This window comes from Osmia lignaria, chromosome 8 (assembly GCF_051020975.1).
Source record: "Osmia lignaria lignaria isolate PbOS001 chromosome 8, iyOsmLign1, whole genome shotgun sequence".
Taxonomy (NCBI): domain Eukaryota; kingdom Metazoa; phylum Arthropoda; class Insecta; order Hymenoptera; family Megachilidae; genus Osmia; species Osmia lignaria.
The window spans coordinates 13,808,176-13,835,477 of NC_135039.1; the positions used below are offsets into that span (position 1 = coordinate 13,808,176).

General features: G+C 36.7%; 4 protein-coding genes across 6 annotated transcripts in view; 2 read left to right on the plus strand and 2 right to left on the minus strand.

Moving 5' to 3' along the window:
• Positions 1–27,302, plus strand: part of LOC117606700 (uncharacterized) — a 259,654-nt gene that overhangs the window by 3,887 nt on the left and 228,465 nt on the right. Inside the window, exon 1 of one of the 2 annotated variants that reach the window (XM_034329497.2) lies at positions 9,289–9,388. The exons of the other annotated variant lie outside the window; for it this stretch is intronic. The gene's annotated coding sequence lies outside the window, so the exon portion shown is untranslated. Of the gene's footprint in view, positions 1–9,288; positions 9,389–27,302 lie in introns of those variants that run through there. 2 annotated transcript variants of the gene reach the window in all.
• On the minus strand, positions 6,802–9,098 carry LOC117606701 (quinone oxidoreductase-like protein 2). Its single transcript, XM_034329504.2, has 8 exons — positions 8,751–9,098; positions 8,306–8,539; positions 8,049–8,240; positions 7,797–7,978; positions 7,637–7,728; positions 7,437–7,563; positions 7,124–7,253; positions 6,802–7,049 (listed from the first exon to the last, which is right to left on the minus strand). The coding sequence occupies exons 1-8, from the start codon at positions 8,997–8,999 to the stop codon at positions 7,023–7,025; spliced, it is 1,233 nt and encodes a 410-aa protein (XP_034185395.1). The 5' UTR covers positions 9,000–9,098; the 3' UTR covers positions 6,802–7,022.
• LOC117606703 (uncharacterized) lies at positions 10,373–16,163 on the minus strand. 2 transcript variants are annotated; one of them, XM_034329509.2, is made up of 7 exons: positions 16,024–16,161; positions 15,021–15,142; positions 14,794–14,892; positions 14,078–14,175; positions 13,796–14,000; positions 13,246–13,725; positions 10,373–13,169 (listed from the first exon to the last, which is right to left on the minus strand). In XM_034329509.2, exons 3-7 carry the CDS (start codon positions 14,867–14,869, stop codon positions 13,045–13,047), a joined length of 984 nt encoding a protein of 327 aa, XP_034185400.1. In that variant the 5' UTR covers positions 14,870–14,892; positions 15,021–15,142; positions 16,024–16,161; the 3' UTR covers positions 10,373–13,044. The 2 variants fall into 2 exon arrangements, with proteins under 2 accessions (XP_034185400.1, XP_034185401.1); XM_034329510.2 differs by lacking the exon at positions 15,021–15,142 and having other exon boundaries at positions 16,024–16,163.
• Positions 15,379–16,652, plus strand: LOC117606704 (putative rRNA-processing protein EBP2 homolog). Its single transcript, XM_034329512.2, has 3 exons — positions 15,379–15,612; positions 15,684–15,770; positions 15,861–16,652. The coding sequence occupies exons 1-3, from the start codon at positions 15,526–15,528 to the stop codon at positions 16,650–16,652; spliced, it is 966 nt and encodes a 321-aa protein (XP_034185403.1). The 5' UTR covers positions 15,379–15,525.

Below are 27,302 nucleotides of genomic sequence, written 5' to 3' on the forward strand. Positions count from 1 at the left end.
TTCGTACCTCGAGTTAATTACAAAACGGAGATTTCAAATTATGTCGAGGTCTAATTTGGAATCTACTGAATCTGAGGCTTTGTATTAAATAAATAAGATCTAAAATCAGATCGATGAAATCAATTTGCCATGTTCCCTCAAATCCGTCAATCATAAAGGTATCAATGCCTCCAGCGATTGACTGGAGAACAATAGATTCTGGTTCTAGAAAAAAAAAGAAAAGAAGAATAGAAAATCAATTGAATGGCATTGAGATCTTGTATGGAATTCATACTTTTCCATGGACGGGATATAAATCGACACGAAAATAGAACAGACAGGAAGGCGAAGAGAAAGAGAGTGCCAAGGGAGTGAAACGAGTGCCAAGAATCAGCTGAGAAAAGTGCGAGGGAAAAGTGAGCTGGATGGCCTTCGCGACAATTCACATTTACTTCTTGTTTCGCTGCTCGAATTCAGACGAATTCCATCGATCGATCGAGAGTCGAACCATTTTCGATGAAAAGAACATCCCTTAATTCATTGGCTACTCTGAGATGAAAATTAATTTCATAAACGAAATTTTCAATCTTACCCCAAAGTTAAATGTATCATTTTTAAACGAAAGGGTTTCATATGTTGGAAGAATAATTTTTAAAGGAACAGTATAAAATTAAGAAAATGAAAATGAAATTAAAATTGGAGCTCTCTCCATGGTCCGCCGCCCGAGAGGTGGACTTTTCCTACACTTACCCTTAACAAAAAAGGTCTACATTTAAGAGATAGCATTTAAGAACTGCATACTTTATTTCGTACTCCCGTATTCTACTACTACAACCAGACCTTAATTAAGACAGCATGGTGCGTAATTAAAAGATCGTTCAATCGTTCTAATTATTACACAAAGCCGGCTAATGTCCACGCGTAAAAAGAATCTGATCCGCTGGATACAGAAATCGGTGTTCTCGCATACAGGGATCGCATTAAAGCTGGCAGAGAAAGGCGGCCACCCACTGGCTTACACAACGTTTTGCTCCAGTTATTAGTGTGTGACTGTTTTACGGGCCGTGGTTTTGTCATTCATCTCAAGACAGACAAAATAGTTGCCCACTAAATGCGAAAATTAATTAAATAGTTGAAGGATTTTAAGATGATTCCATATGCAAAGATAAGTTGAAAATGTAAAATAAGTTCTTTCATAGGATTCCCAATATGGTACCAATAATTTCCTTTGACTGATCAACACTATTGATTGATCCGATTTTATCTAAACGAAATCTAAATTGTTATACATCTCGATTAAATCGTCACGAAGCAGACATAACCCGGAGACGAAACTCCAATGTCATCCGTGGTTGATTAATGATCATAAACGTGCTCGATGAAAGTGTTATCATTTCACAATGCCACGTAACAGCCGGCTATTGTCATCGTAACTATCTACGTGCTACCAGAACCGACTGACACAACAATACCAGGCCCAACCATAGCCTCTGCATAATATTAACTGGCTCTCTGTCGTAACATTACTGCTGACCGTACCTCAACTATACTAACTCGTAGAATACCGATCATAATTATCATTACTGTTCGCAATTTTCCGTTTAGATCTTTCATGGGCCTTCGTAATGACGGTGGATTAATTTGGACTGTTTTATGGGGGTTGAGGGAACTTTCTAATTTTGTAGCTTGGAATAAGAGTAGAATAAGGATAATTTGGGAGGATTACAATTATGACAGTTATTATTAGTACGATCCAACACCTAGTATCCAATACCAGTACCCAGTATCAAATATTTAACACCCAATACTCAGTACCGAGTAACCAATACTCAATACTCAGTATCCGGCATCCAATGCCCAGTACTCAGTACCCGGTATCCAATACCTGCTACCCCATACCACTACCAGTACTCATACTAATGCTAATGGTAATAGTAGTAGTATTTTACCAGAATACTCGTAATTAGAAATAATAATAGTCACCATTCGTTCAAAAAGTGTTTCGGGACAATAAACACGGGCTTTCGTATTACGCAAATCTTGAGTTTTGCAATTTTAGTTACAGGCTGACGCTTAATACGTGCATCGAATTGAATGTTAATAAAACAGCCTATCGCCTTTCGAACGAAACGTTTCCTGCGGTAATTGTTAGAAACACTATAAGGAGGAAAAACGTGTGACACTCAATTTGAACAAAAGCTGCATTCCAGGAAACAATAATCCCTTTAACCGGAAAATTAGTTGAAAGTGTAAATTCACGACTCAGGTTATCCGTAACCAATGATTTATTGAAGTAAAAGTACAGAACACAATTTTTTATTAAAAAAGAAAAATTGTTTAATATGACCCGGAAGTAACAGCAAGCTTCCACTGAAGGAAAAACTCTAAAGGCGCCTGTTGTCAACGGCAGCCATCGATAATTTCGACAAATGCAAAATTATTGCGTGCCCGCACGTGTGGCCCGATATCAAACGGTCAATTTACCGGTTGTATCGAAAGAAAAGCCTTGCAAGTGTCCCTTGCTCTTTTCTAATCATATTAGCATATCTAGGTGAACCGTGCTCTCTCTCAAGAGTGATTGTACAGATCTACACGCGCGGCACCAGAGGCCATTTCCTTTTATCGTTCTTGCAGACAGAGCGACAAATGTCGTGTTACTGCCACGCGGATATGCGAACTGTCGTAAGCTCTCCCACTCGTTTCGCGACGTGTACGATAACACATAGAGTTACTGTTAAATAAAAAAAAAAAAATCGTAACAGAGGATATAATGGGTAATAGAACAATCACTAACGGGATAACGCAATGGGTACATAGGGCAATTATTTGCACCCAATATCCAATCTCACTACCCAGTACCCAAATACCAATTACTTTTGAAATATAAATTTATATGATACAAAGAAAGATGAAACTCCATGATAAAACCAGTTTTACTAAATCATTCATCTATTCAGCGATCACCAGGTTGTCATGGAGATTCATGAATCCTCCCTAGCAGGCTAATTAATCAAAGCATTTCATCGGAACAATTTCGATGAAGAATGGATACAGTTGGACCGAATATGCTAATCAACTGGCGAAATTACGTCAGGAATCGCACTCGAAAAATATTTTTTCACGCTTTTTGGCTTATTTGGGGTTCTTATCCTTAGAAAATAATCCTGTTTTGTGTTGTGTTATTATTTCAATATAAACATTTGTTACATAAAAATATGACTAATTAAAGGAAAAAAAATAAAATTGCGGTATTGCACTGTAGCTATGAGGTAAAAAAAATGTAGATATGAATATACATAATAATCTATATTACAAACTAAACTTACTCGCTACTTGAGTCATTAGCACCCGAAGAACATTCAGTCGATTCTGATTGTTCATCTTCATCAGCAGCAGTACTAACAATTCCTCTTTGCAAGTCACTTACATCTGTGTCTGTTTCTAATAATTCAAATACCTCGGCGCTTAACAAGTTGAGTTTTTTTTTGTTGGTACTTCATGAAAAGTATTTATTAACGGGTCCGAGGTAACTAATAACATTGTTAACAAGTTCGAACTAGTGTCGAATCGTGTTGTTTTTCTAGTGTGTCTCTCTCTGAATCTTTATGGCGTGCTTCTTGATCCTCTTCCGACATTTGCCCAATAGGGACAATAAAAAATTGAATTATATCTTTTGCATGGTAAAACAGTTTGTATAAAGTTACTGGCATGTTGTACCAGGAATATAAACTGTGAATTATAAAAAAAAGACCACTAATTGACGGGCGTATCGGTTGTATGTACCAATATATGTCACTGGCGTCAGCGTTAACTTCATTTTAACAGTTAGCATATTTTTGCAAATTCTTGCAAATCGAGTATGGTACTAAAATATAGCAGACAATCTCTACTTTTCATAGGTACAACTTTCATCACGTGGAACGACGTGGAGCATATACTTCTACACTGACGAATCGTTACATTATGAAAATTTTTCATACGAAATAATAACCTAACTCGAAGATCGATTTACAAAAATACAAGAAAGGAATTGATGATTTGGGGTGATTAAAACTGATATATTTTAACAAACTTATAACATATTCCAGTCGACCATGGAAATGCGCTCGATTGACTAGCGATGAGTTGTCCGCTCTTACATAGTACTTTGCCTAGTCTGTACACATTTACGAAAAGGCTGGAAGGTCTTACAATATTAGAATTTTAATCAATGGTTATTCTAGATTACATAAAAGCAATTAGTTTTTATTAATTCGAAAATGATTTTTGTCCACCTAAATCAGCCATTCGAACCACTGTGTCGCGGTGCCATTTTCGTCGCTCGATTTCGACACTCCTCCTCCCGATCCTTGAAGGATAAAAGAACTACCGCAGCAGGAGGGCGGCCGAAATTGTAGAGACAACGTGTCACGGCGCACGTTGAATCATTGAAAAAGAACAGGAGAAAAAAAGAGGAAGAACGGGCAGTTTCGAGCGTGCGCGACGCGAAAGTACCGAGAAACCGTGACTTTTTGCGCTCGATGTCTTATTATGTAACCTGTCCTTTCGATCTGCCGGGAACCTTTATTTCTCCTCCGCCACCGACATCTGGCAAGCAGATCGTCCGTAACTCTCCTCCTCCTAACGGCGGTTAATTGAAAGATCGTATATCTACGTGCATCGTAATAGGAGAGATGCTTCCTGAGATTACCGTGCTCTGTGGCCTACAGACTTTTTGTTTATTGATAGAAACCTAACGCTTTCATTATTGAGGATGAATTGTCATCAGAATGATAGCTGTGGTCACTCACTATTAAGGACTCATTACTCAGGACCGTGTACCAAGAAAGACCAGGGTCATTTGGCTTTCTAGGAGACCACTGGGTACTAAGGATCACTATACTCGGCCACTACTCAACCCTGGTTAATTAGGAAGGGTGGCTATAGTCACTCATTCTCCATTGTCCAGAACTCGTAAATAGGAAGTACTATATGAGTCTGATCAGTTGGCACCTGGGTCAGCAAGGGGGCTGAGAGAGGCAAGGGGCTAAGCCTACACCTCCCACATACCAACTCCTCAGACTCGTACAGTCGTTACCAGAAGGTAATTGGGAAGTCCCCCAGTAGGGACTTGAAGTCGTTCTATTAAATCTTTATCGAGAGATCCTTAAGTCCTAGTCCACCCCTAGCGACTATAGTTACCCATTACTAGCCTAGCAGCGCTGGACCCTCACTGTGCACTAAGAATAACTAATCACCCACTGCCCGTCCGCGTTGACACGTCGACTCGCAAGGTTTATAGAGAAAGCAGTGGCAGCAGGATTTACATAAGGAGCCCCGTGTATCGGCTGGACAATTGAATTTTGAAATCGCACTCACCACACCCACACGATCACCCGCTAGGCGCCACCTTGAACCCAAGACAGAGCGACCGTATGATTAACGACACGAAGGCATTCTAATTGGCCTTCATCGCGGCGGAATAAAAGCGGGGCATTCCTCGCGAAGTGACAGAAATTTCCAAGGTGGTCATACACTTATGGCCCCGAACCAACGTGAACCGTCTAACGGGAACAATAGGGGATTGAAGTTGAATGAAAGAGACGAAGAATAAACAAGTCGTTGTGAAATTGGATGGGAGACGAGGATGGCGAAAAATATGCGCCCGATGAAGAGATAAATGTTCACTTACGACTTTGTGGGTCAGTCGGTATGAAAGCTACTTTCGGGAATGTATGATGGAGTGGGCCGAGTGAAAAATGGTTCTTTTGAGTGGGATGTTGTGGAAGTAACTGTATATAAATTACACAGGCTCGTATCCTTGTGCAGTATAATGTAAAGGATACATTCAAGGATAAATGGATAAATGAGATCAGAATTTAAGTAACTAATTGCCATGATCAGTAGAACATGCCATGATTTTTTGAGCAATGGCATCTTTCCCTCATCATTTTCTAATTATTTGGCTAAATCTCATAGTACCAATCACCAAAGACCACCCATGGCGTCAATATGCGTACTACAAGTTTGCATTAAAAATTGCCAAATTAGGTTACCAATTTACACAATCCAGATAACCTTTCCTTCGCATACCTAAATTATGATTAACGATCAGATTCGACGTTGGACGTATAAAAATCACTTTTTAATTATAAATCATTAGCGTCATAGAGATTAAGATCGATATAAGTGGCTGCAACTTTGTGCTACCGCTAACACTCATTTTCCTTTATCTCTTCGAACCGAACTATAAAAACACGATAAAAAATTCCTCGCTACCATTAGAGGAACTTATTTATAATCGACGATTTCACAGGAGGGACCCGTTCTCAGGACTTTTACTCGCAGTTTCGTGTGTTGCTCGGTAGCACAGCAACAAAACGTTCCAGTTTCGATAAAAGGACGTTGAGCAACCGATAATGACCGCGACCAAGTTAGTATAGCACGGCTACCTGAGAACAATCGTATGCGTGCAATTTTCTGTTGTCTCAACGTCCTACAGAGACACGTAATCCCTTGGAACATTGCAATATCGGCTGTCATGAACGGCGATGGGAATAAAAATCAACACTCTTTCCTTCTAAATATTTTCTATACTATCTGACTTATAATTTAAGATTCCTTATACTACTTATCGTTCTAATTTCTTTCAGAACCACCCTTAAATATCTTTGAATGTTATACAGGTGGAGTCAATAAAAACTGCCACCTGTAATAACTATACAGTCAATGGATAATGAGTTGTTTCAGGTGGTAGTTTTTGCTGATCCTGTATTTAATCATACACTCTCAATCTGACAATACACACACCACAAAGCACACAAGGAAACAATTAGTCTCTTTGTTGCAATTATAGCAAAGTAAAAAGGGTTTATTAAAAATATTGTACAGTGTAAATTAACATATTTTTATAGCTCTTACATGCTTACACAACAATATCTCTATAAATCTTATTATGCCCCATAGAAAATGCAATATGTCAGTTCAACAGATCGTGATTATAACATTTATGTAGATTTGAGATTTATAGTTGAATACTGTAAATATAGAAGACACATATTATCCTATCTATTTTTTATATCAATAACGACCTGTAAAGTTGAAATCATCATTTATTTTATTGTTGGATGAATGTATACTAAGCTATCACATGCTTTTCACTCACTTTTCCTGGTAATTTCTTATTGACAATAAATTCCAGTGCATCATTTATTTTAAGTAATCCAACATTTAATACACATGTTGGTTTAATCAAACCCTCCTCGAAAAATTCTAAGATATCATCCCCTGCTTGTCTGATTTAAAACACATAAATATTAGGTGATTTAAATCTAATGTAAGCATCAACTCTGTCCTATAAATTTTGTTAGCTATTTCCGTTTTAATTAAAATTGACACAATTTTCAATGACTTATTCTTAAAGGCTTTATACAAAACAAAATTCATAGGACATTGTAATTTTACAAAAAATATTATACCTATATGTTTCAGGATTTGCCTTTCTAAATTCTCTTAAATTTAATCCAGTAACACTGAAACTACCTTCCTGATCTTTAGATTCATCATTTGATTTAATTGTAGCTGTGCCAGCAATTATTGCCCTACCTTAATGACAAAAACTATCATTACACAAGTTGTCCTACATCAAATTACGACTAACTCTATAATAATTTTATACCTTCGCGAGAAAGATGGTGCAATACCACGGCAAAACTATCGTCACGTGACAAATCTTTTATCGTTGCATCGGGTTTGTAGATATCAGTAAAGCTAAAAGTACAACAGAGTTGCTACCACTGTTTATTTTCATGATTTTCATCTTCTTTAGAGAGACTCACCAACTTAGGATCTTTTTAAGGTATTTACCATCAGCATCATCAAAAATAGCTTTAATATCTTTGTCAGCAGCTACTTCCTCAATTTGTTTTAATAATGTACGATCTTTAAATTTAAAAGATGCAAGCACACCCTTTTCCCTAGCAAGTGCTGCACCATCTTCGGTAGCACAAACACTTATTACCTGAATAAACAATTGCCTAATTCACAATGCAACCCAATTATCTTTGAAATTCTACAACAGCTAAACCGACCTGAGCTTTGAAAACATTTGTTGCAAGATCAACAGCTGCCAACCCAGTACTACTTACACCAACATTAACAAACATAATATCATGTTCTTGGAGGCTAACTTTTTTTTCTAAAGCAATCAAAGCAGTAATATAATCATCAAGTAATCCTATAGCATCCAATGATTTTATCTCAGATGGTATTTTCCAAACATCCTATAAATTTAACTTACAATCGGATGCAAAACACAAGGATGTTTCAATACACAAAACCTGCTTACAGCAATTTCTGCCACACACTGCTCAGCTAAACCTCCATAACGATCTTTATTAAGAGCAATAACCTTATCGCCAATTTTATACCCTTTCTTTTTTGCTTCTTCTCCAACTTGAACCAATTTCCCAACAAGTTCATAACCGAGAACCATTGGTAAAGTTGGTTCAAATGTATATAAATTTTTAGATAATAAAACATCTGATGCATTGAGAGCACAGTAATTAACATCAATAAGAACCTGACAATGAAAAAGATGCTTTGTGTCTATGTCTTATATTCTGAACCTTACTTATTGAGAAAATTGTTTTGTTATAAATACTAAATATTATTTTGTCTACATCATAAAAAATAACCACAAACAATATAAATTATAATATGGAATAAAAAATCCATGGAGTTGAAACCTAAAATAAATTATTAAATGATTAATTATTAAACCATGCTCTTACTTCGTTTGTTTGTAACATTTTGGGGGATTCTAAATTTTCTACAATAAGGGATTCGTTGAATTTCTTCAACACGGCTGCCAAAATTTTGCCTGCTTCGGAAGCCGGTATTCCAGGTTTTGCATCTTCTAGGTTAAGCGACTTTTCTTTAGCTTCAGAAGTAAACCCAAGGATTCTTGTCCGTGTCGACAACTTCTTCAAATGATTTTTACAAAAATGCGTTAAAATTCTTCGTCCTACCACGACTGACATTGTTCTTGAACCACAACTATTACTCAATACACAAGGAGCAGTGACACGACGCAAAATATTGCCGTATCCATTCGTCGTATCCTTCGCGCATGCGCGTCACTGCTCCAGTATCGAACTAAAAATTTGAATCGTTGAAGTAACAATCGAAGCGCAACGTCAACATATCGATATTTCGGAAGAACAAGAAGGAAGTTAGTAATTCGCGGTTGTTAACTTTGAAACGGCGTGCTCTTATATTCGATGCAATTTAAAATAGTATTTAGTGTATTTAATAGTGTAATATAAGTGTTTTGTTGGACTGTGAGTACGTGGATTATGGAACAACACTTTTGGACAGCAAAATTCTCCTATCAGCAGCTTAAACTACTTGCAGACATCATTCAAAAAAGGTAAGTGGAAATACATTTTGTTTTCTAGAAGCGGCCATTATTTGAATATATGTTTCTCTTTATTCTGAAAGCATTTCTGACTTTTCTACTAAGTATATCAACTAAAACTGTATTTAAACTTGTTGAAATATTCGTAACTGAACTTTATTTGCAATATATTATGGAAAAGTATCATTAAATGTGCTAATAGAGGTACATAAGGTAGTTATTACAAAGCAGTTACAAAGCAGTAGTAATGTAGGATAAACTTACCGATCGCCCAATGTGTGAAATATTCTGATCTTGAGAAAAATCCCGTGGCTATTAAAGGAGACTTTTTCAATGAAATTGTCGTAGAATCCATTGTTAAAAATTCACTATGAAATAGAGGAAACCGGAAATGAATTAAATTAAAATTAAATTACTCAACTTCAATTTCAAATCGATCGAATCAATCATTAATAATAATGTATTAGTCGCAGGATATTTTTATAACATAATTAATTTTTTTGCACACTATATACGAAAAATTTAATTGAAAAAATTAGCAGAATAAAAAGCAAACAAATTTCTTATGTACAACTAAAATATATACAAATTTTGAAAAATAAATGAGAAGTTAAAAATGAAACTGGAAAGTTTCGCGATATGGCGCAACCTCGTAACACAATATTTCAAAAAATTCATAAAATCATAACTAACGAACGAAATTCAATCAGAAAAATATATACAGTTCGTGAACAGTCTCTAAATTTTAGTATTTATTGAATATACCTGTTAAACAGGTTGATACGTCGCACTTTTATCACAAAATTTATTCACCAACTTTACAAACGCGTTTAATTGAGCATAATTGATTAAAAAATTTGTAATGAATTAGAGATACGTGTATTTGATAACCGACACCAGTCACGGAAACGTGTTTCCTCCGCGGTGTTCAAAATAAGAATGAAACGATCCAGTTTTAATTCTTCGAGCCTCCCCACCAAACATCCACTATATTCGTTTATTTATTTTTTTTTTTTTTGAGCTCCCTCGTTGATCCAGTTAATATACATACATTAGTAGACATTTAAATTAAAAAAGAAAATAGGAATCGCAAGCTAAAAATCTGTTACTATTAGAAGTTAGTTTATTAGTACAAAAACTATAAGAAGGATAAAATGATAAAATACAAAGCATCTGAACTTTATTTATTGAGTTAATACATCTTTGCAACTGATACGTCTCTTTTTTTTGTTCAATGATTATATAATAATATCTTACAGTAAAGAATACATAGTAATTCAGTTTCTGCAAACAACCATGAAAATTAAGTACAACGTTTATACAATACATGAAAATGACTATGGAAGTTTTACTTGAATCGTTAGTATTGTTAAAAGAAAATAGAAACATATGAACCATAATATTCGTATACTGATCATACAATGATTAATTATACTGAGCTGAGCGAAATGATACTTGTCGAGGTACTACTAACACAAACGATTATAAATTTGATGAAATTTATTCGTTGACGATATTGATTCATGCATTAAATGGTATGACCAGCCTTACCCATTACTATCACAAAACAGTTATATCATGAAATTGTTAGTTTATCGCTTAAACATATTGTAGATACTAAATTTGATTGACCAGATTAAAGTTAAAATAATAAGGCGACGAGTATGACTAGTATTAAATTACAATGTTACGTTACAAAAGTAGTAAACTTATTTAACGCCTTGTGTTAGTTCAAATAAAACTACATAATGTTAAGAGTATATTTAGGCTGCTTCAATCTCACTTATGATTCGGGCATGAAATGAAAAAAAGAAAGTAGCAACGAAAGAAGCATTTACATTAACGAGATATGTTATTGTAAACATTCTAGTCTCGGTAGAATTATGAAAAGTTCTGTAAAACAGTCCTGAAAATAGCGGGAACTTGATGGTCGGGTCGAGTAAGGTTAGGTCAGGAATGGTTGGGTTGAGTTTGGTTGGGTCGAGTCCCAAAAATATTCTCAGGTGTTGAAGATATCAGGATTCCTGAGAATTTTGGCCTCGAAATTCTTAGAAATCCTGAGCTTTCGTGGAATACTTTTGATCTTTAAAACATATTCTCCACCTAACCCTAACTGATCCGCCATTTTCGGGTTCTCACACACCTCTACACAATGCAGATTTCAGTTACAATGATTGTAATGTTGATTCCAAAACGGACTGTTTTCATAACAGCTTTGATAACTTGATTCCAACATATCTAACACCTCTCAGCCTTACAGACACTTGATTAGTATTAAAATAAAAGTTACTTCGCTTGAAGGCATATACAATGTAAGCAATACAAAGCATTGTATAAATATTCAACAGTCGTGAACTCCTAAAAAAGAGTCAGATATTAACAGAGGAATTAATTGTATATAAAGAAACACAGTTAAGAAACAATTTTTGCTGAAAAGGATCAAACACTTCCAAGTATTTTTGTGTTTGCTGTTTATACAATCATCACCTTTGCAATTTGATGATATCGCTTGATTAGAACTGCAATATCAATCGCCATTTTTTTAATTAAAAAATCTACCTACATCACATATACTAAACAATACGAACACTTGTTCCCTTCCTCACAAAAGTCATCAAGTGAAAATGCTAGGTCTAAGCATTTTTCGTTGGTAGCAATAGCTGGATTATAGAACACATACGTTGACATAAATTCGTCTATAAATTTTTTGTTTTTTGTCTTTTTCTTTTTTTAAACATATCAAACAGTATACTGTGCATTCACGTCCATAATACTGTGAATGAGATTTTTTTTTTTTTTTTTTTTTCACCTTAATCCTACGCAGAATATTAGGATATTGCTGCCGTGGTACTATGCACTCCATTGTTAAGTGTACAAGTTTAGTACAAACGTTAGAAAAAACTATTGTTATTATTATTATTATTTTTTCTCATCGCTTAAAACTGAAATCTTAGTAGTAAACCTATACTCTGGAATGCTGTATTAATAATACTTCTAATTTGACATCGATGTATATCAAAAGTCGTTCCACTTGGATACGCTCGTACAATCGGCAAGAACTTCATTAGATTATTGTGCAAAATTCAGTTCAACGTTTTCGTAGTAATCAAAAAAAGGAAGATACAATAGAAATTTAAAAACGTTCAAACGTTATGTGTATAAATTGAATTCGTTTAAAATTACCTAAAGAATACATCATTATTTTTACATGTTATATGTGAATTTTACAATCAATTAATTCCTTAGGGTCCGCAAATTAAAGTGTACATCACTTTTTGTAAAATTGTTCTTAAGCAAACGATAACTATGCTCGTTTTCTGAAACATTCTTGCTGCATTAGATATTCGAAAATCGTATCTACCGAATACTTTCATCGTTACATCAAAACTACCTGAATTGTAACAAAATAAAAGATGTTAATTATAGTTATTGTAATTACGTATTTTCGTATATGAAATAAGAAATTCCGTAAGAAAGTTGAGAATGTTTCATGAAATACTTGAACTATTATTTAGTAATTTATCTTACAAGTCTTACAAGTATAAAACTGCACCATTTTACTATCAAATCTACGAAGAATTGACTAAATATGAGAAAACTATGAAAGAAATTCAACCCCGTTCAATTCAGTTAATTCCAACACGATTTAAGTTAAAGACTAGTCAAACTTAAATTCTCTCTAAAGATTCAATCGCTTCGCCGTTTGAAGATATTTTACATTTCTTCTGCGATTGATTGTACATCGTTTGCAGAGGTACATGAAGCAATTCCACGATTTCTATAAAATTAGGCTCTGTAATGGATAGAATAAGAAATTTATGATAGATCTGAACGATAGTTTACTATTTAGTCATCATATATTTACTTACCATTTTCGGCTGTGATATATCCGTGTCTAATTAAAAAGTCAAGAGCAACTGGTACAGATGTTGTTTTAAAATGTGAAGATAATATCCTTTCTAAGCATTCGTTAACTGGAAGCAATTCAAAAGTCTCTACTTCTCCGTCATTGTTACTCGGTACAAAATCTGGCGGTAGTTCAAGGTCGTATACAAATTCAGTATTGGGAAATAAGCCCCGTTCACTTTCAAAGAAGAGTGATACACAACCAGCACTTTTTAGTTTAGCAATTAGATTATTTGGAATACTGGCTTCTTCTCCAGCCTCTTTTATAGCAGTTTCATTAATTCCATAACCGACACTTAACCCACCGCTCACCATATTATCCCAGTATCCGGGCCAAGTTTGCTTATTTGGACTACGTTTTTGTAACCATATTGATAATCCTTTGACAGGATCCATAACATATCCATTAATATCTACACCATATTTTCGAATTCCAAATAAGCCTACACAGTCATTAACGATTAGAAATAATTTTTTTTTTCTAATAGAGGAACATATAAATAGCATACATACATGTGGCTGATCGATCCATTTTAAATAATGGTGGAGTGTTGAACTGTGCACGTACTTCGTAACATTCTTCCCTCCATCCCCTTAATGTTACAAATTTCTCACCTGCGCGCCATTCTCTTAATACTTCCTCAACCCGAGCACTTCTCTCTGAATAATCTCGAAATGCAGGATTTAGTTGCACATATTCAGGGTGTACTTGAAATACCTATAAAAAGATAGTTAAAGCTTCTATAGAGTTATTCCTTCTTATTTGTGAAGTTATAAAAACTAGCATGCAATTACCTGAGGATGATTTAACAATTCTTTCATAACATCTGGACGTACAAGACCAACTTGTTGTCCATCAACAACAAAAGCCCTGCATTCACCTGCATGGAAACCTAAAGAATTGTACACATATATAGATGATAATCTTCCTGAATAACTCTAATGATAAATCATAAAATATATACTTTATTCATACATTATAACATAATACAAAATATAGAACATAAAAACATATGGGAAAGGAATAAAAAACTAGGCAAGACATAAATATATGTAGTAATACAGAAATATAGTTCAATATTATTCAGTACTAAAGGATTAGAAATAATGTGTAAGGCCTTAAAATTATCATAAACTTTATTTTTTATATTCATTTCTATCAAAAATAGAAACAATTATACAATTATGTGATATACATTCTACTTCAGTAAATATACATATACCATTAATTTACTCAAAATATTTAATATAAAAAGAAAAGACTACATCAGATAGGGAATTAAAGGATCTCCAACAGAAGTATTGCAAAACTCATTCATGTTTCTATAAAAAACAAAGTATTCCTTGTTATTCAGTGCAAAAATATGAGAACGAATACACAACAGACTCCAAATCAATATCTCAGTAGACAGGACAGAAAGCCACGCTTTTCTATGCACTATTCAATGAAAAATCAGGCAGTCGAGGTGTATGAGAGAACGGTACACGATTCCTCCAGCGATTTTACTTACCCGACAGGTAGAAGCAATTAAATTTATTAGCGAGCTTCAGTAAGCGTGACATCGGTTTCTTATCACTATCCGTCATGATGTTTCGCTGTCGTTAACCAGCTGTGACAAAAAATGTTAGCATAGAGTACATAGAGAACTATGTCAGGCAGGAGCTTCACGAAATTTCTCCGCGCTGAGACACAGTTATAGAATGAAAATGCTGTTGGATTGGTCCGAAACTTGTTTACCTTCTTCCCATTTTCTTTTTGTCGTAGATCCAGAGATAAGATACTTGAATTTATTATTTGTACAGCTGATAAAATGCGATAGTTTTATTCTATCAGTAGTGCTTCTTAAGAAATGCTGGAAACTGATGATAATTTATTATGACATTTATTCTTACAGTTAAATATATAAATATCAAAACTTGAGAATTCCATATGCAAAGGAATTTCATGTTAATTATTTATGATAATTTGAATAATGCAATTCATTATATTTCATATCAAAATGATAAAGTAAAACAACAGGGGGATAGATGATGGCTTTATGTACATACATAATTGCAATTATTTAAAGAAGCAGAATGCTTTTCACATTTTATTTTAAGTATTTTTAGAAAGGAATTTTCAGAGAATTCCTTACATATCATTTAAGCACTCTGTTAAAACATGTTCAGAACACCCAGTAGATGGTATTGAGGTGCTGGCTGTTTAAGTCTGTTTATATATTTTGTAAGTTTAATTATTAACAATGAAGGTAAAAAACGCGAGCAACAATGTTGAAGAAGCGTCAGAATCATCTGAATCTGATTCGGAGTACAACAGTTCAGATGAAGAAGTAAATATTCCATGAATTTTAAAATACTTATAAGTAATCTTTTCCTAACCTATTCTTTTTCACGTGTATAGTTACGAGAAGCTTATGCAAAGGGTTTATTAAAACCTGGTCTGAATGTAGTGGTCGAGCAAACCAAAAAACAGCACAAAAATTGTGTGGTAAGTATGATAATTTCATGATTAATTTTATAGGTATCATAAATGTTTATTCCTTAAGAAAAAATGAAGAGAAGATGATTGAAATTTTAGAATCTTATGAAAGAAAAGTTAGAAGCTATTAAGTTAAAGTTGCCATGGGTCGAGAGATTAGATTTGACAAATGCACCAGCACCTCTGGCGCCAGAATTGGCACTGCAAATGCAGGAACAGGAAGTGAGACGCGCGAAGCAATTAAAAGGAAATAAGAAAATACCTCAGTATGATCCAGCAGAGGATCCTGTTCTGAATGATTTTCGCAGAGAGACAATGTTTCATAGACAAGCACAGGGTGCAGTCATGGATGGTATCGCACGATTGAAGAAGCTTGGAATTCCAACAACCAGACCTGAAGACTATTTCGCTGAAATGGCCAAATCAGATACTCACATGCAGAAGGTTAGGCAAAATCTAATGAAGAAACAAACGATAACACAGAGATCAGAGAAGATAAGGCAGTTGAGACAACAAAGGAAAGTGGGGAAGCAGATGCAGATAGAAGCAACTCTGAAGAAGCATGCAGAGAAGAGAAAATTAATGGAAGAAGTTAAAAAGTATCGCAAGGGTATGAGACAGGATCTTGATTTCCTGGATGAAAAGAAGAAACCGCAAAAGAAACCAATTAATCCAAGGATAGCGGCAAAGAGGAAGATGAAAGACGTCAAATTCGGTTTCGGCGGTAAGAAACGTGGCAGCAAGAAAAATACAAGAAACAGCTCCGCCGATGTCTCGGAATATAAGAGGCCTGCGAAGCATGGAAAAGATTTGAAGAAAAAGGGCGGTGGAAAAGTCAAGCAGAGATTAGGGAAGGGCCGTAGGGTACAGATGAAAGCAAAGAGGAAATGACAGGAGACATTGTTTATAGCTTACTCTATCTAAACCTATCAATTCGTTTTGTACGACTCAAGGACTGGAGCACCTGTGCATTTGTAAAATAAATCGTTTAAAATAATAAAGAACCGATATTTTCTTCGTTACTGTTTCTCACTATTTTTTCTCAATCGCAATGTCCTGCAATTCTGTTTTCTGTATTCAACGAACAATTGCGAACAGTCTCAACAAAAGAATTTTGCCGTACATGTAACTACGTTCAAACCCATTGAGACGTGTACTCGCATCAAAGATTACGTAAAGGCAAAGGCATACAGGGAGCTAGGAAATATTTTTCCATTTCAGAGACCTTTTTCAACTTAGCTAACACTGTTTCGTGTTCAATCAGACGCGAATTGCATCGATACGGCGATGCAGCACATTTCTACCGCACGCTTGGAAAAATATACGGTGGCCCAACTGAAACGACACCGACCATTGTGCTTCTTATCACTCACACCTCTCGCGAAGTCTTAAAAGAAAATTCTTTTATGCTGCGTCTGATAGTATTCGTGGAACATTATCTTCTAGATATCCCTTTTTTATCGTCGTAATTCTGTTATCTTTTCCCTTATAAAGAGCTGAAAAATTAATTGTAACATCTTTTAAATTAATAATTTTGGTATTCAAAGTGTTACGTTGAAATTTGTGGATCTAGTAATTTCTGATCGGTGGGTCACCCGGTATATGAATATCCAAGCAGCAAAACAAATTTGTAATCTGCTTGCAAAGACACGTTCAGAAATCTTAGAGCCCGTATAGGGGAAAGGAAGATGAGGTGGAATCATCATTAACCATACACCCTTGGGAATCAAGCAGCAATCGCTGAAGGAAAGGGGTCGTGTACGCTGTACACATATATTTCCCCGCAAATGCAAACGTGGACGTGCATGTAATATGCGGTGTAATCGCATTTCCATGCATGTAACAAGCCCTGTAGATACAGCGGATTGTCTAATGGATGACACATGTTTAGTATTCCTACAGTACCCCCATGCCAGTAGGGAGAGCATCATTCTGATCCGCGTGTCCATAGCGCATAATCGTTTGTTTTTTTATCCCGTACGATTTTTAATAATTTAATGGCGCATTAACGCGACGAACGTCGAACAGCTAATATTGGAAATTCACTTTGTGGATTAAGCGATCCATCATACGATAATTTCTACCATATTGCTTCTTTATTTCTCCCGGATTATCTTTCACCGGCATTATGCGTTGGCGTATTTTCATTTGAATGATTGAAAAGTCAAATAAAGACACTTTACATTGAATTTCATTTGAAATTCAGTCAACTGCCACGATTTTCGACAGACGACATTTTCTGCCACGAAAGTAAAAGTCAGGACACAAAATTCAGTGTCATGGCAATCGGACTATCCACGACATTTCGTGGCATAAAAGTAAAAGTCACAATTTACCGTCACGGGAAAACATACCCTTACCGCCACGTGAAGAACGTATCCTGAAGGAGGCCAAAAATTGCCATGAAAGCGATGCAATCGATTTTGCTGGCTCAGCATATCGGTGCACCTGTACACGCGTGATCAACGATACGATGGATCCTCGAAGAGAGCTGTGATGGTCAGCAGAATATGGGATAACACGCGTGATTGGGTTTCGAGTGTATACTTGTTATTTGGTGAGTGGAAACACCGCCGATCGAGCCGCATGCATAAAGCCCTGGCCATTCGTGTTCACCCGCGCGCACACGCGACCGTGTATACATATATTTTATTTTTTTTTACAATAGCCTCGGGTTATTGTATTTAAATCCACGAGCACTCTCGCACTGTCCGGCACAGACACGAGAGAGCCCTGGGAATCTGCCCTTCAGGTAACAGCTGTTTCAGAGGGAACAGCTTTCCACATTTTTAGTCCCGCTACAATTTTGCCAATTACACAAGTGTCAGGGGTTCGTGCTAGACCTTCGATTCCGTAGACATCGGTTCCGTTTCTTTATATGGTTCAGTGTGTTAATTAGAACACATTGACAGTGATAATTAGAACCGAAGACTATAAACAATGTACCTTAGACCAATTTGCAACATAGTGTCTCCTATTTTTGAATTATTAATAGAAAAGGTAGCTGAAATTTAAGAATATTCTAACCTTAACAGCATACCACCTAACCCTACCTGGGACGCCACCTAACCTCAACAATATAGTCAACCAACCAATTAAGACATCCCTATCATTGATGATCAATGATCCGTGACACGAGCACAGTTTGCTCGAATAGTCAGCAACTAACAGGTAAATGGAAATACCTGGGTGTTGCTTGACCTCTGGTGAAGCTAAAATTCTGACGAAATGTCGGGATATATATCCACTCGGACATGATCCATATTGGAAAGTGTCGGCTAATAATTATTCATTTACTTTTAAATGAGTCCGTCTGGACAAACGGTGATACAATATTTTTATCTTGGCACAGTTTAATCGTTTAAATATGAAATACGAAATGACTGGTCTTTGTTGGAAGAAATAATGGATCAACCAATTTACAGTTTAATATTATCCATTAGCGAGTATGAACATTTAATGAACTTTATGATCTCCGGTTATTTGATTATACAATTTCCATGAAACTTTAAGCGTCGAACTGATGTACCAACGTTTAAATATGAATTGCAACGTCGTTCGTATACTTTCGTGAATTCTTCAACGAGGCACAGATTTTTAGATAGAGGACTGGAGTCGGATTGTAATCTCAGTGTATTCCAACAAATTGTCCAGTTTTTATACAACCAATTTACAGCGTTAACACGACCCGGGCCAAATAGCCGTGGTATTTATATTGTAGTTCGAACACGTGCTGTACAATTCTACGCGAACGAGCTTTTTTTTTCATCACGCGTGTGAATTCACCGGTCGGCCGGAATATGGACAGGTATCTCTCGCAGATATTTGTATCGATGACAACCACCGTGTGACACGTATCCTATGTCGGCAGCTAATGGGTGAAATTTGTTTCGCTATTGCCATCGGGCGATTTTGTACGATTTCGAATCTCACGAAATTTCGTACGCGAATCCCCGTATCGGTTGGAAGCTGACACGACGAGGATGATATATCCATCTCAATTATTTGGGCTGAACGAGATACCGAGCACTCTTGCTTCGTTTTGTGGGACTTAGGTTAGGTTTAGGTTTGGTTAGGTTGAGTCTTAATGGAAAAACATGGCGGGCAAATTAATTCAATGTAATATCTCTTTTTTATAAGTATCAAATCCTTATATAATCCTCAGTTCCAATTTTTCGCTTCGAATTAATCGAAAAGAAACAGCTGTACTTTCCCTGGATCCATTCGCGTGACTAGGCAGGGGTTGGAATGGGTCCGCTCGTCCATTCCAGAATGTAGATTGGCACCCCATCCCTACAACACTAGAAAATATTTGTCAGTTTGTAAAATCTGACCTTGTGACAAATAAACGCTATAGGCCCTATAGATAAAAATCCTAGTTACGCCAATGCCTGTACCCTTCGATACACGAATCCCCGAACGACTTTTCCAGGAAGCATAAAATCGTAGGTTTCAGCAGCACGTTGTTGGCACGTGGCTGGTACTAGGCTGAAGCGAATAATACAGTCGTTCGTAGACGAGATAGTTAGCCATTGGTTACTTCTGCGTTCACCCTCGCAGTCAGTGTGTTCCATAAAGCTCACGGTAAATCGACTGTGAGCCGTGCAGCAACCTCTCGTGTTGTTGCACGTACGTGGAACGCAGCCTGTTGGGGATGGGGATGAATGGGGTTTTGGGGAGTGGCGGAGAGGTCGGTCCGAGAGGATGGGAAACCATTATTGAAATGCAGTAAATGGCCGTGAGTTTCAATTGCCCCTGGGTGCTTCCAGCATGCCGTAGGAAAGAGAACCACCCCTCCTGACCCCCGCATGAAACCAGCCTTCTACTAGATGGAAGGGAATTACGAGAATTCGCAATGATTCGCTCTCTGTCGGCGCAGGAAAACACGCGGCAGCATCGACTGATCGGCCTACGAGCCGTTCGCCTTCGATGGATCGGCTATTAGGGGGTGGGAGACCTATTGCTTTTGCTGAGACTTCCTGTCTGCCCGGATGCTGCCGGTGATTCTATTTCGGTTGGTCTAGCTCTTTGTACTTGTATCCCCGTGTGTTTTATGATTGCTATGTCTTTGTTACCATGCGAGTGTGAGTTATGAAGATGGTATGCTGATCGATAGACTACGGATGTTTATGTGACTATAGATTTATCGTATACAGGCTGACTTACCACTTTAGGTGACTCACATAACTGGAGGGGAAATATGATCTGTTCAGTTAGGTTCGTTTTAGAATATGGCGACCGTTCATCATGATAGACCTAACCTAAACTTAATCTCTGTAATAGCAAGGATGATCAGGTGTGAATGATTAGCGTGACAACGAGATGGCGCTGATTGAGAGGAAAAAACAGATGATCCTCATCGATAGGCAGTCACGTTCGTGGGTCGGAACAAGGGCTACCAAAACGCGGTCGTTTAGGTAACGCAGTCAGGGAGACAAATGCGATATCGCGTCTCATAGCCGTGGCGGAATTTCAATGGAGCAGATGATATTCAGCGATTCGCAGACGTCGGTAACGAAATTGGACCCGCGTGTCACTGGCATACCAATAAGCGATACGCGCGCGGCCAGACACGGCTTGCTTTATTTTCTCTGAATATGACGCGACCTATTCGCGAGCACGTATTTTGTCAGCGAGCCACGCGGAATACAAGCACACTCGGCTGTTTTCTGGAAGGAGCAACCTCTGACATTTCGTATGCGGGTCATACGTATTCATGCATACGTACCGTGCAGGCATTCGTCGGATAAGCCTTCGAAAGCATCGGGGGGTGAACGAGGTTTCTTCTTCTTAGATAACCAAGGTTCATCATCGAGCCTGGAATTTAGTTTTCTTGCATCCTTCGTATGACTCAGTCAGAGTGCGCCAGCAGAGACCTCTAGGAACTTATATTTGCTAGTTGGAGAAGTATAATGGGAGGGTAACTGGCCAGATAAATTAAACATGGGATGGCATTAGATTTTGTTAAAAGTATCTGATATTTTACTATAACAATAGGGTCATGATCATTAGAATCAATTGTACGCAATTTTTAGTTTTTAGAAATTCTGGTTGTTCTACATAGCGATACAAATCTACGGGATTTAACTGTGCAAACGAAGAATGCGAACGTGAGAGTATTTTTACTTGCCCATGCAGTTTTAACGTATTCTTTCGAGGTGGAATTTAAATATCTCCAATTAAAATCCGGCGAGCACCTTTTAAAAGCTGGAAATTTAAATTCTGCCGATAAAGCTTTTGAGTACGGGGTAGCATGAAATTTTTTTTTCACCTCAGCTTAGAAACGCTATTAGCTGCCAGTTACTCTTCGTCAAGCGGAAAATAGTTCTTTTAACTGGAAAACTGAAAATATCGTTGAGAATGTTACAAGAAATTAATGAAATTACAATTTTCTTTTACTGCTTCATTAAATAATTAAAATAATAAGAAAAATACGATTTGAACAGAAACTTGTATTTTTCTTTTTACTGAATAATTCAAACGTTCAGCACTGAACGATTCTACACATAGTGTTCCATAAACAAACCGAGTTCTATGCAATCTTAATCGAGTGTGCCGCAAATCGATTTCTCGTTAAGAGGACTTGATCGATTCAAAGATCGTCGTATCGCGTGTAGTGCATCAACGAAGCTCTCGATATGTCGTCGGAGCACGCAACAGTCATAATACGAGAGGACATAAAACACGTGAACACGTAAAAGTCCCTAGAAAGAGGATTTTCCATTGCAGGCGTCGTTATGCGCGGAAAACGTTTCGTAATCTTCATTAGAAACACGCTTTGAAGATATCGTTAGACTTTAATGAATGGTTACTGCTGGAAAAATATTTAAAAACATCAATCATTAGTTAATATTATATATTTGTGAAATTCAATGATTTTAAATAAACAGAAATAGTGCTAAATTAATTTTAAATACAAAAATTATAACAAATTCAAGGCGTTTAATAAAGTGAAACGTGTAGAAATATTCTAAAAAATGGATGAAAAAGCAATATTAAAAAGTTTGGGTAGAAAACATCACTCGACTTTTAATATTTCATAAATTGATCGAAAAACTCGACGATGTGCTTCGCAGTTTATTGACTCGGAACTTTCATAGTTTTGTGATTAAAAAAAAAAAATAAAAAGAAAAAAAAACTGGAATTCGAAAGGTATTTTGATCGGAAATTCTCTATAATCGTGACACAGTGAAAATGAACTCGGCCTCCAAAAATCTTCGTTCCAAATCCGTTCGAAGTTCCGGTGTTTGTTCGCGAGGAATTAAATCGGTTCTCGACGAAAAGGCGATCATAAAGGGAACGGAAATTGAGCAAAAACTCGACAATATCCGCGGCAGGTTTGTACGAGACTCATCGATTCGGTCTCGCTCGGTCCAGACGCGGCTGATAAAGTTTCACGTCCGCTCGTTTCGTCCGGAATTATACCGACGGTAATATCGCAGGGCGTTTTATTCTTGCGGCGTAATCAAGTCGCGAGCGTCGTCAAAGGACGCGCAATAAAAGAAGTCAAATATCAATACGGGACGGACACGATGTCTCGAAAGAAATGAACGGTGAGGAACGAGGAGGATGCATCCGCCTGGAAATTGTACAGTCGCTTACGCTGACTGCCGCTCGTGTACCGGAAATTTGCTCTTTGTTAGCTGCCTTCTCTCCCATTAATAAGCTCGATATTAATCGTTGCCCTTTTTCCCCTCTCTTCGAACCTTTTTATTAGCGCGCTTGGTAAATACTCGAAACGTATCCTGGATAGGGCAGCAAGAAGGACAATTTCTTCCTGGTTATTAACTGGCTAGACGGTTGTGTGTTTGCTGTGAAATCTCGTTATACGACCCTGAAGACACGATTTTTCGCCGAGGGTAATAGTACACGAAATGTGTCGAGGGAATTTGCTTCTTCCTTTGAAGGTGCAGCAAGTAGCATAAGGCTAAAAGGCGGGGAGTGGGGTATAGGTAGTCAGACAAGTAGGAAGAGCGATGTAAGGAGATACATGTAGAATGGAGACTATGTTCAGATAAGTAGAATAGGACTACAAGACCCCAGACATGTAGAAGTAGTGAAATGGCGGATGATCAGATAAGTAGATAAGGACCAGGTGGCAAGAGAAAGAGATAAGGAGTAGGTGATTAGAAAAGTAAATAATACCAGATGAGTCAGACAAGTAGATTATGCTCAAGTAGTCAGACAGGTAGATAGTAGTATTCAAGTGGTCAGGCAAGTAGATAAAGACCAGATGTTCAGGCAAGGAGAAGGTAGAAGTAGAAAAAGCCCATATAAAGTCAAATAAGTAGAATAAGACTACATGTAATCAGGTAAGTGCAATACAGATAGCAGGTGTCAATAATTTCAGACCCTGTTCACTTTGAAGTAATTATGTAATTGGCATCGATATGATGGTATGAACATTTGCATTTAACAAACTGGTAATTCGATTTCCAATGGCAAATATCAATGTTCATTTACACTAGTTCGATTGCGTAAAGACGATACCCGATATTTGATAATCATAGAAGGGAAACAGGAGATTCTCGGTAGTTAGAGTCTGTGTCTCCTCTCCAACCCCCTCAAATCCAACCGGCTTGTGTCATCGATATCATTGTCTAGACAACTGGTCCGCGAGAATATCATTCCTTAATTAAATCGTGCTGTATAATTCATTTATTTATTTCCATCCCGCCTGGTCCTGTGATATATGTATAATATTTATCCTGACCTTTTGCTGTAACCCAAATGTGAAAATAGCAGACTGTTGGCTCGACAAAACTGTCGAAGTTAATTTGATGACCATTTTTAGTGACCTAAAATTCTATATAAAATTTCAAAATTAATTGTTTTACTGACGTTCTGTGCTTTCTGTAATAAATATCCTAACTTTTTAATTATTAATGTGTTAAGTATCGATTTAATAGTGTAATAGTAATTACTAATTAGACCAACTGTAAGTGGTAGTAATAACAACTAGATTAATTAATTACTAATTAGTAACATTTTTTATTAACTCTACAGAGCCAGTCTTAAATTTTTCCTCATCAAAATGTTTCCTTCCCACAAAATAACATCCAACGCGATTTCCCACTAATGATAGCCACAGTTCACCTGTCGTTTATCGTTTCCCGACGATTTTTACTGGTGTAGATCGTTTGAACGTTTCACTTTTCACCGCACTGTGTACCAAAAAAGAAGAGAAAGTAGGAAAAAAACGAAAGAAGAAGAAACTTCACCCTCGCGTCTTCGGGTCGTGTATGGTTCTTCTGGGACCCAAAGCGACACGTTAAGGGGGTTGAGAGCAGACCAGCAACCGAAGAGATAAGGGCTTAAACTTCTCACGAGCGGCTGGCTGTCTGGTTGATTTACGAAATTGTCCTTTTAAGGCAACGCCAGCAAGAGTTGCGAAATTCCTTGTATGTTGCATAAACTCGAGGACCGACTTCGTCGGACGACAGTTTTTTTTTATTATTTCCGCGTAGTTCATGAAACATTAATAATCAACCCTCCCTCGCGTATCTTTATTTTATCCACCGGAAATATGGGAAAAATTTTCTTGATATCGAAAGGATCCAATCGTCCCCATCGTTCCTGTGAATATTTTAACAATTGCTTGAGAAACTTGCTGAAATTTATTAGAGTAGGACAAGAGTAAAATGGTGTTGTGAAAGTTTTCATAATTTTTTAAAGATATAAGAAGTTTTTTAATTAAGCGATTCAATTAGTAATGCAATTTTATTTTTTGCAAAAGTATACCAACATTAAATGATACAAATATCATGTACATTTTTGTACATTTTCCTGGAAATTTTCTGGAATTAAAGAATCGTGCTCTCTTGAAATTCGTGGAAAATTTGTATCTCTTAATTTTAATATAACATCTCGTTTAAGATACGGTGAAATATTTCACCTTCGAGAAAGTTTAAATTGCAATTTTCAAGCTGTTACGGGCTTCGAATGTTAGGAAACCTCAAAATACCTTAGAATTCTTCATAAATATCTTCTCCCTCATTCGTTATATAATATCATAACATAACATTATAATATACCTGAAAAATTCGTATAATTACCCTTTACCTATATTTTCAATTTCAAACAAATTCGTGTCCTTTCATGTATATCATTTTAATTTGAAATAATATTCCTGAAAAAATCAAACGCGTTGCAATTCAAAGCACTTCTAATTAAACATTTCATATATTTCAAAAAATGTAATATTTCATCGCAACGAATCAAAATTCCTATGCTATAAAATATCGTAGCATAAAAATTGTAAGAATAATCAGTATAATAACAATCGCGATTAATATTTCATTGAATATATTATTCAGATATATCTTCCCATCTGTCCCAGTTCATTTTTCCAATTCGTTTTATTTAAACGACCCACCACGCGATCGTATTGAATATTTCAACAGATATATACGGGCACAATAGACCTCCATTTCAGTACATGATATGTAAATAATCAGTGTACCGAGCTTTTAGTATTTCACAAACAGCTGTTCAGCGGGACAGATCTGGGTCACAGTTGAGTTCTAGCCACCGTGTTAAGTGCCATAAACGAGGTCTGCCTATGGTTACCGTGAAACAAAACGGGGTGCCGTTAAGGCGTAAGAAAGTTCCCGAGTCGTATCGTAAAAAGTAAAGAAAAATAAATTTTCTCGTCGATAAAATTCAACTAAACGACTTAAGACCTAATCCGACCCTATTATTGCTAAATAGAGAACGCAGTCGAGTTTTACTCATAATCATTTAGTTCTACTTAAAATTTTGGTCCAACCCTCGGATGGCGGACCATGGAGAGAGCTCCAACTTTAATTTAAGTTTGTATTTCATATTATTTTCATTTTCTAAATGATATACTTTTTCCAATAATATGAAACTCTTTCGCTAATCTAGTCCTACCCAACGCCTAACCTAGCACAACCTTATAAATTCTTCGCGACTCGAGCGCCATCTGACCCAACCTCCTGCAAGCGTAATTAAAAGCGGACACTTTGTCCCGCGATAGTTCGCGATGAATCGAGAAGCCGGCTAATGAAGGCAACTTGCTGATTTTCAATTGAAACTTGCCGCTTTCGACAGCGAACGTTTTCGTTGCAAATCGAGTAAACCCGTCTTCTTTGGTCCGAGGGGACGTTCGGTCTGATTAACGGGCCACTACTGCAACTTCCGCTCGGTTGTTCCCGGTATCGGGACAGCATTGATGAATTCACGGAGATTAAGGAGCACGAAATGGATTCGTTAATTGCTCGATGTAATTCAAATGAGAGCTTTTATTGTAAAATGAACAAAGTTTACTGGACGACAAGTTTTAACCACTTTGCACTTCTGCGTCTGTTCTTAGTTTATCGAGCAGCACTTAATTATAAGATTATAAAACATTTTATAGGACACATTTGCATAATCGTTGCTTGGGACGTAATTCGAAAGAATATTGAATTAGTGGAATTCGGTATGCTTGCTTATTATGGAACCTAACCTCAAAATCTCTGCGCCATTTCCTCCGCTGTACACCAAATGCAAATTCAGGTGGTATCAATAATTACGTAC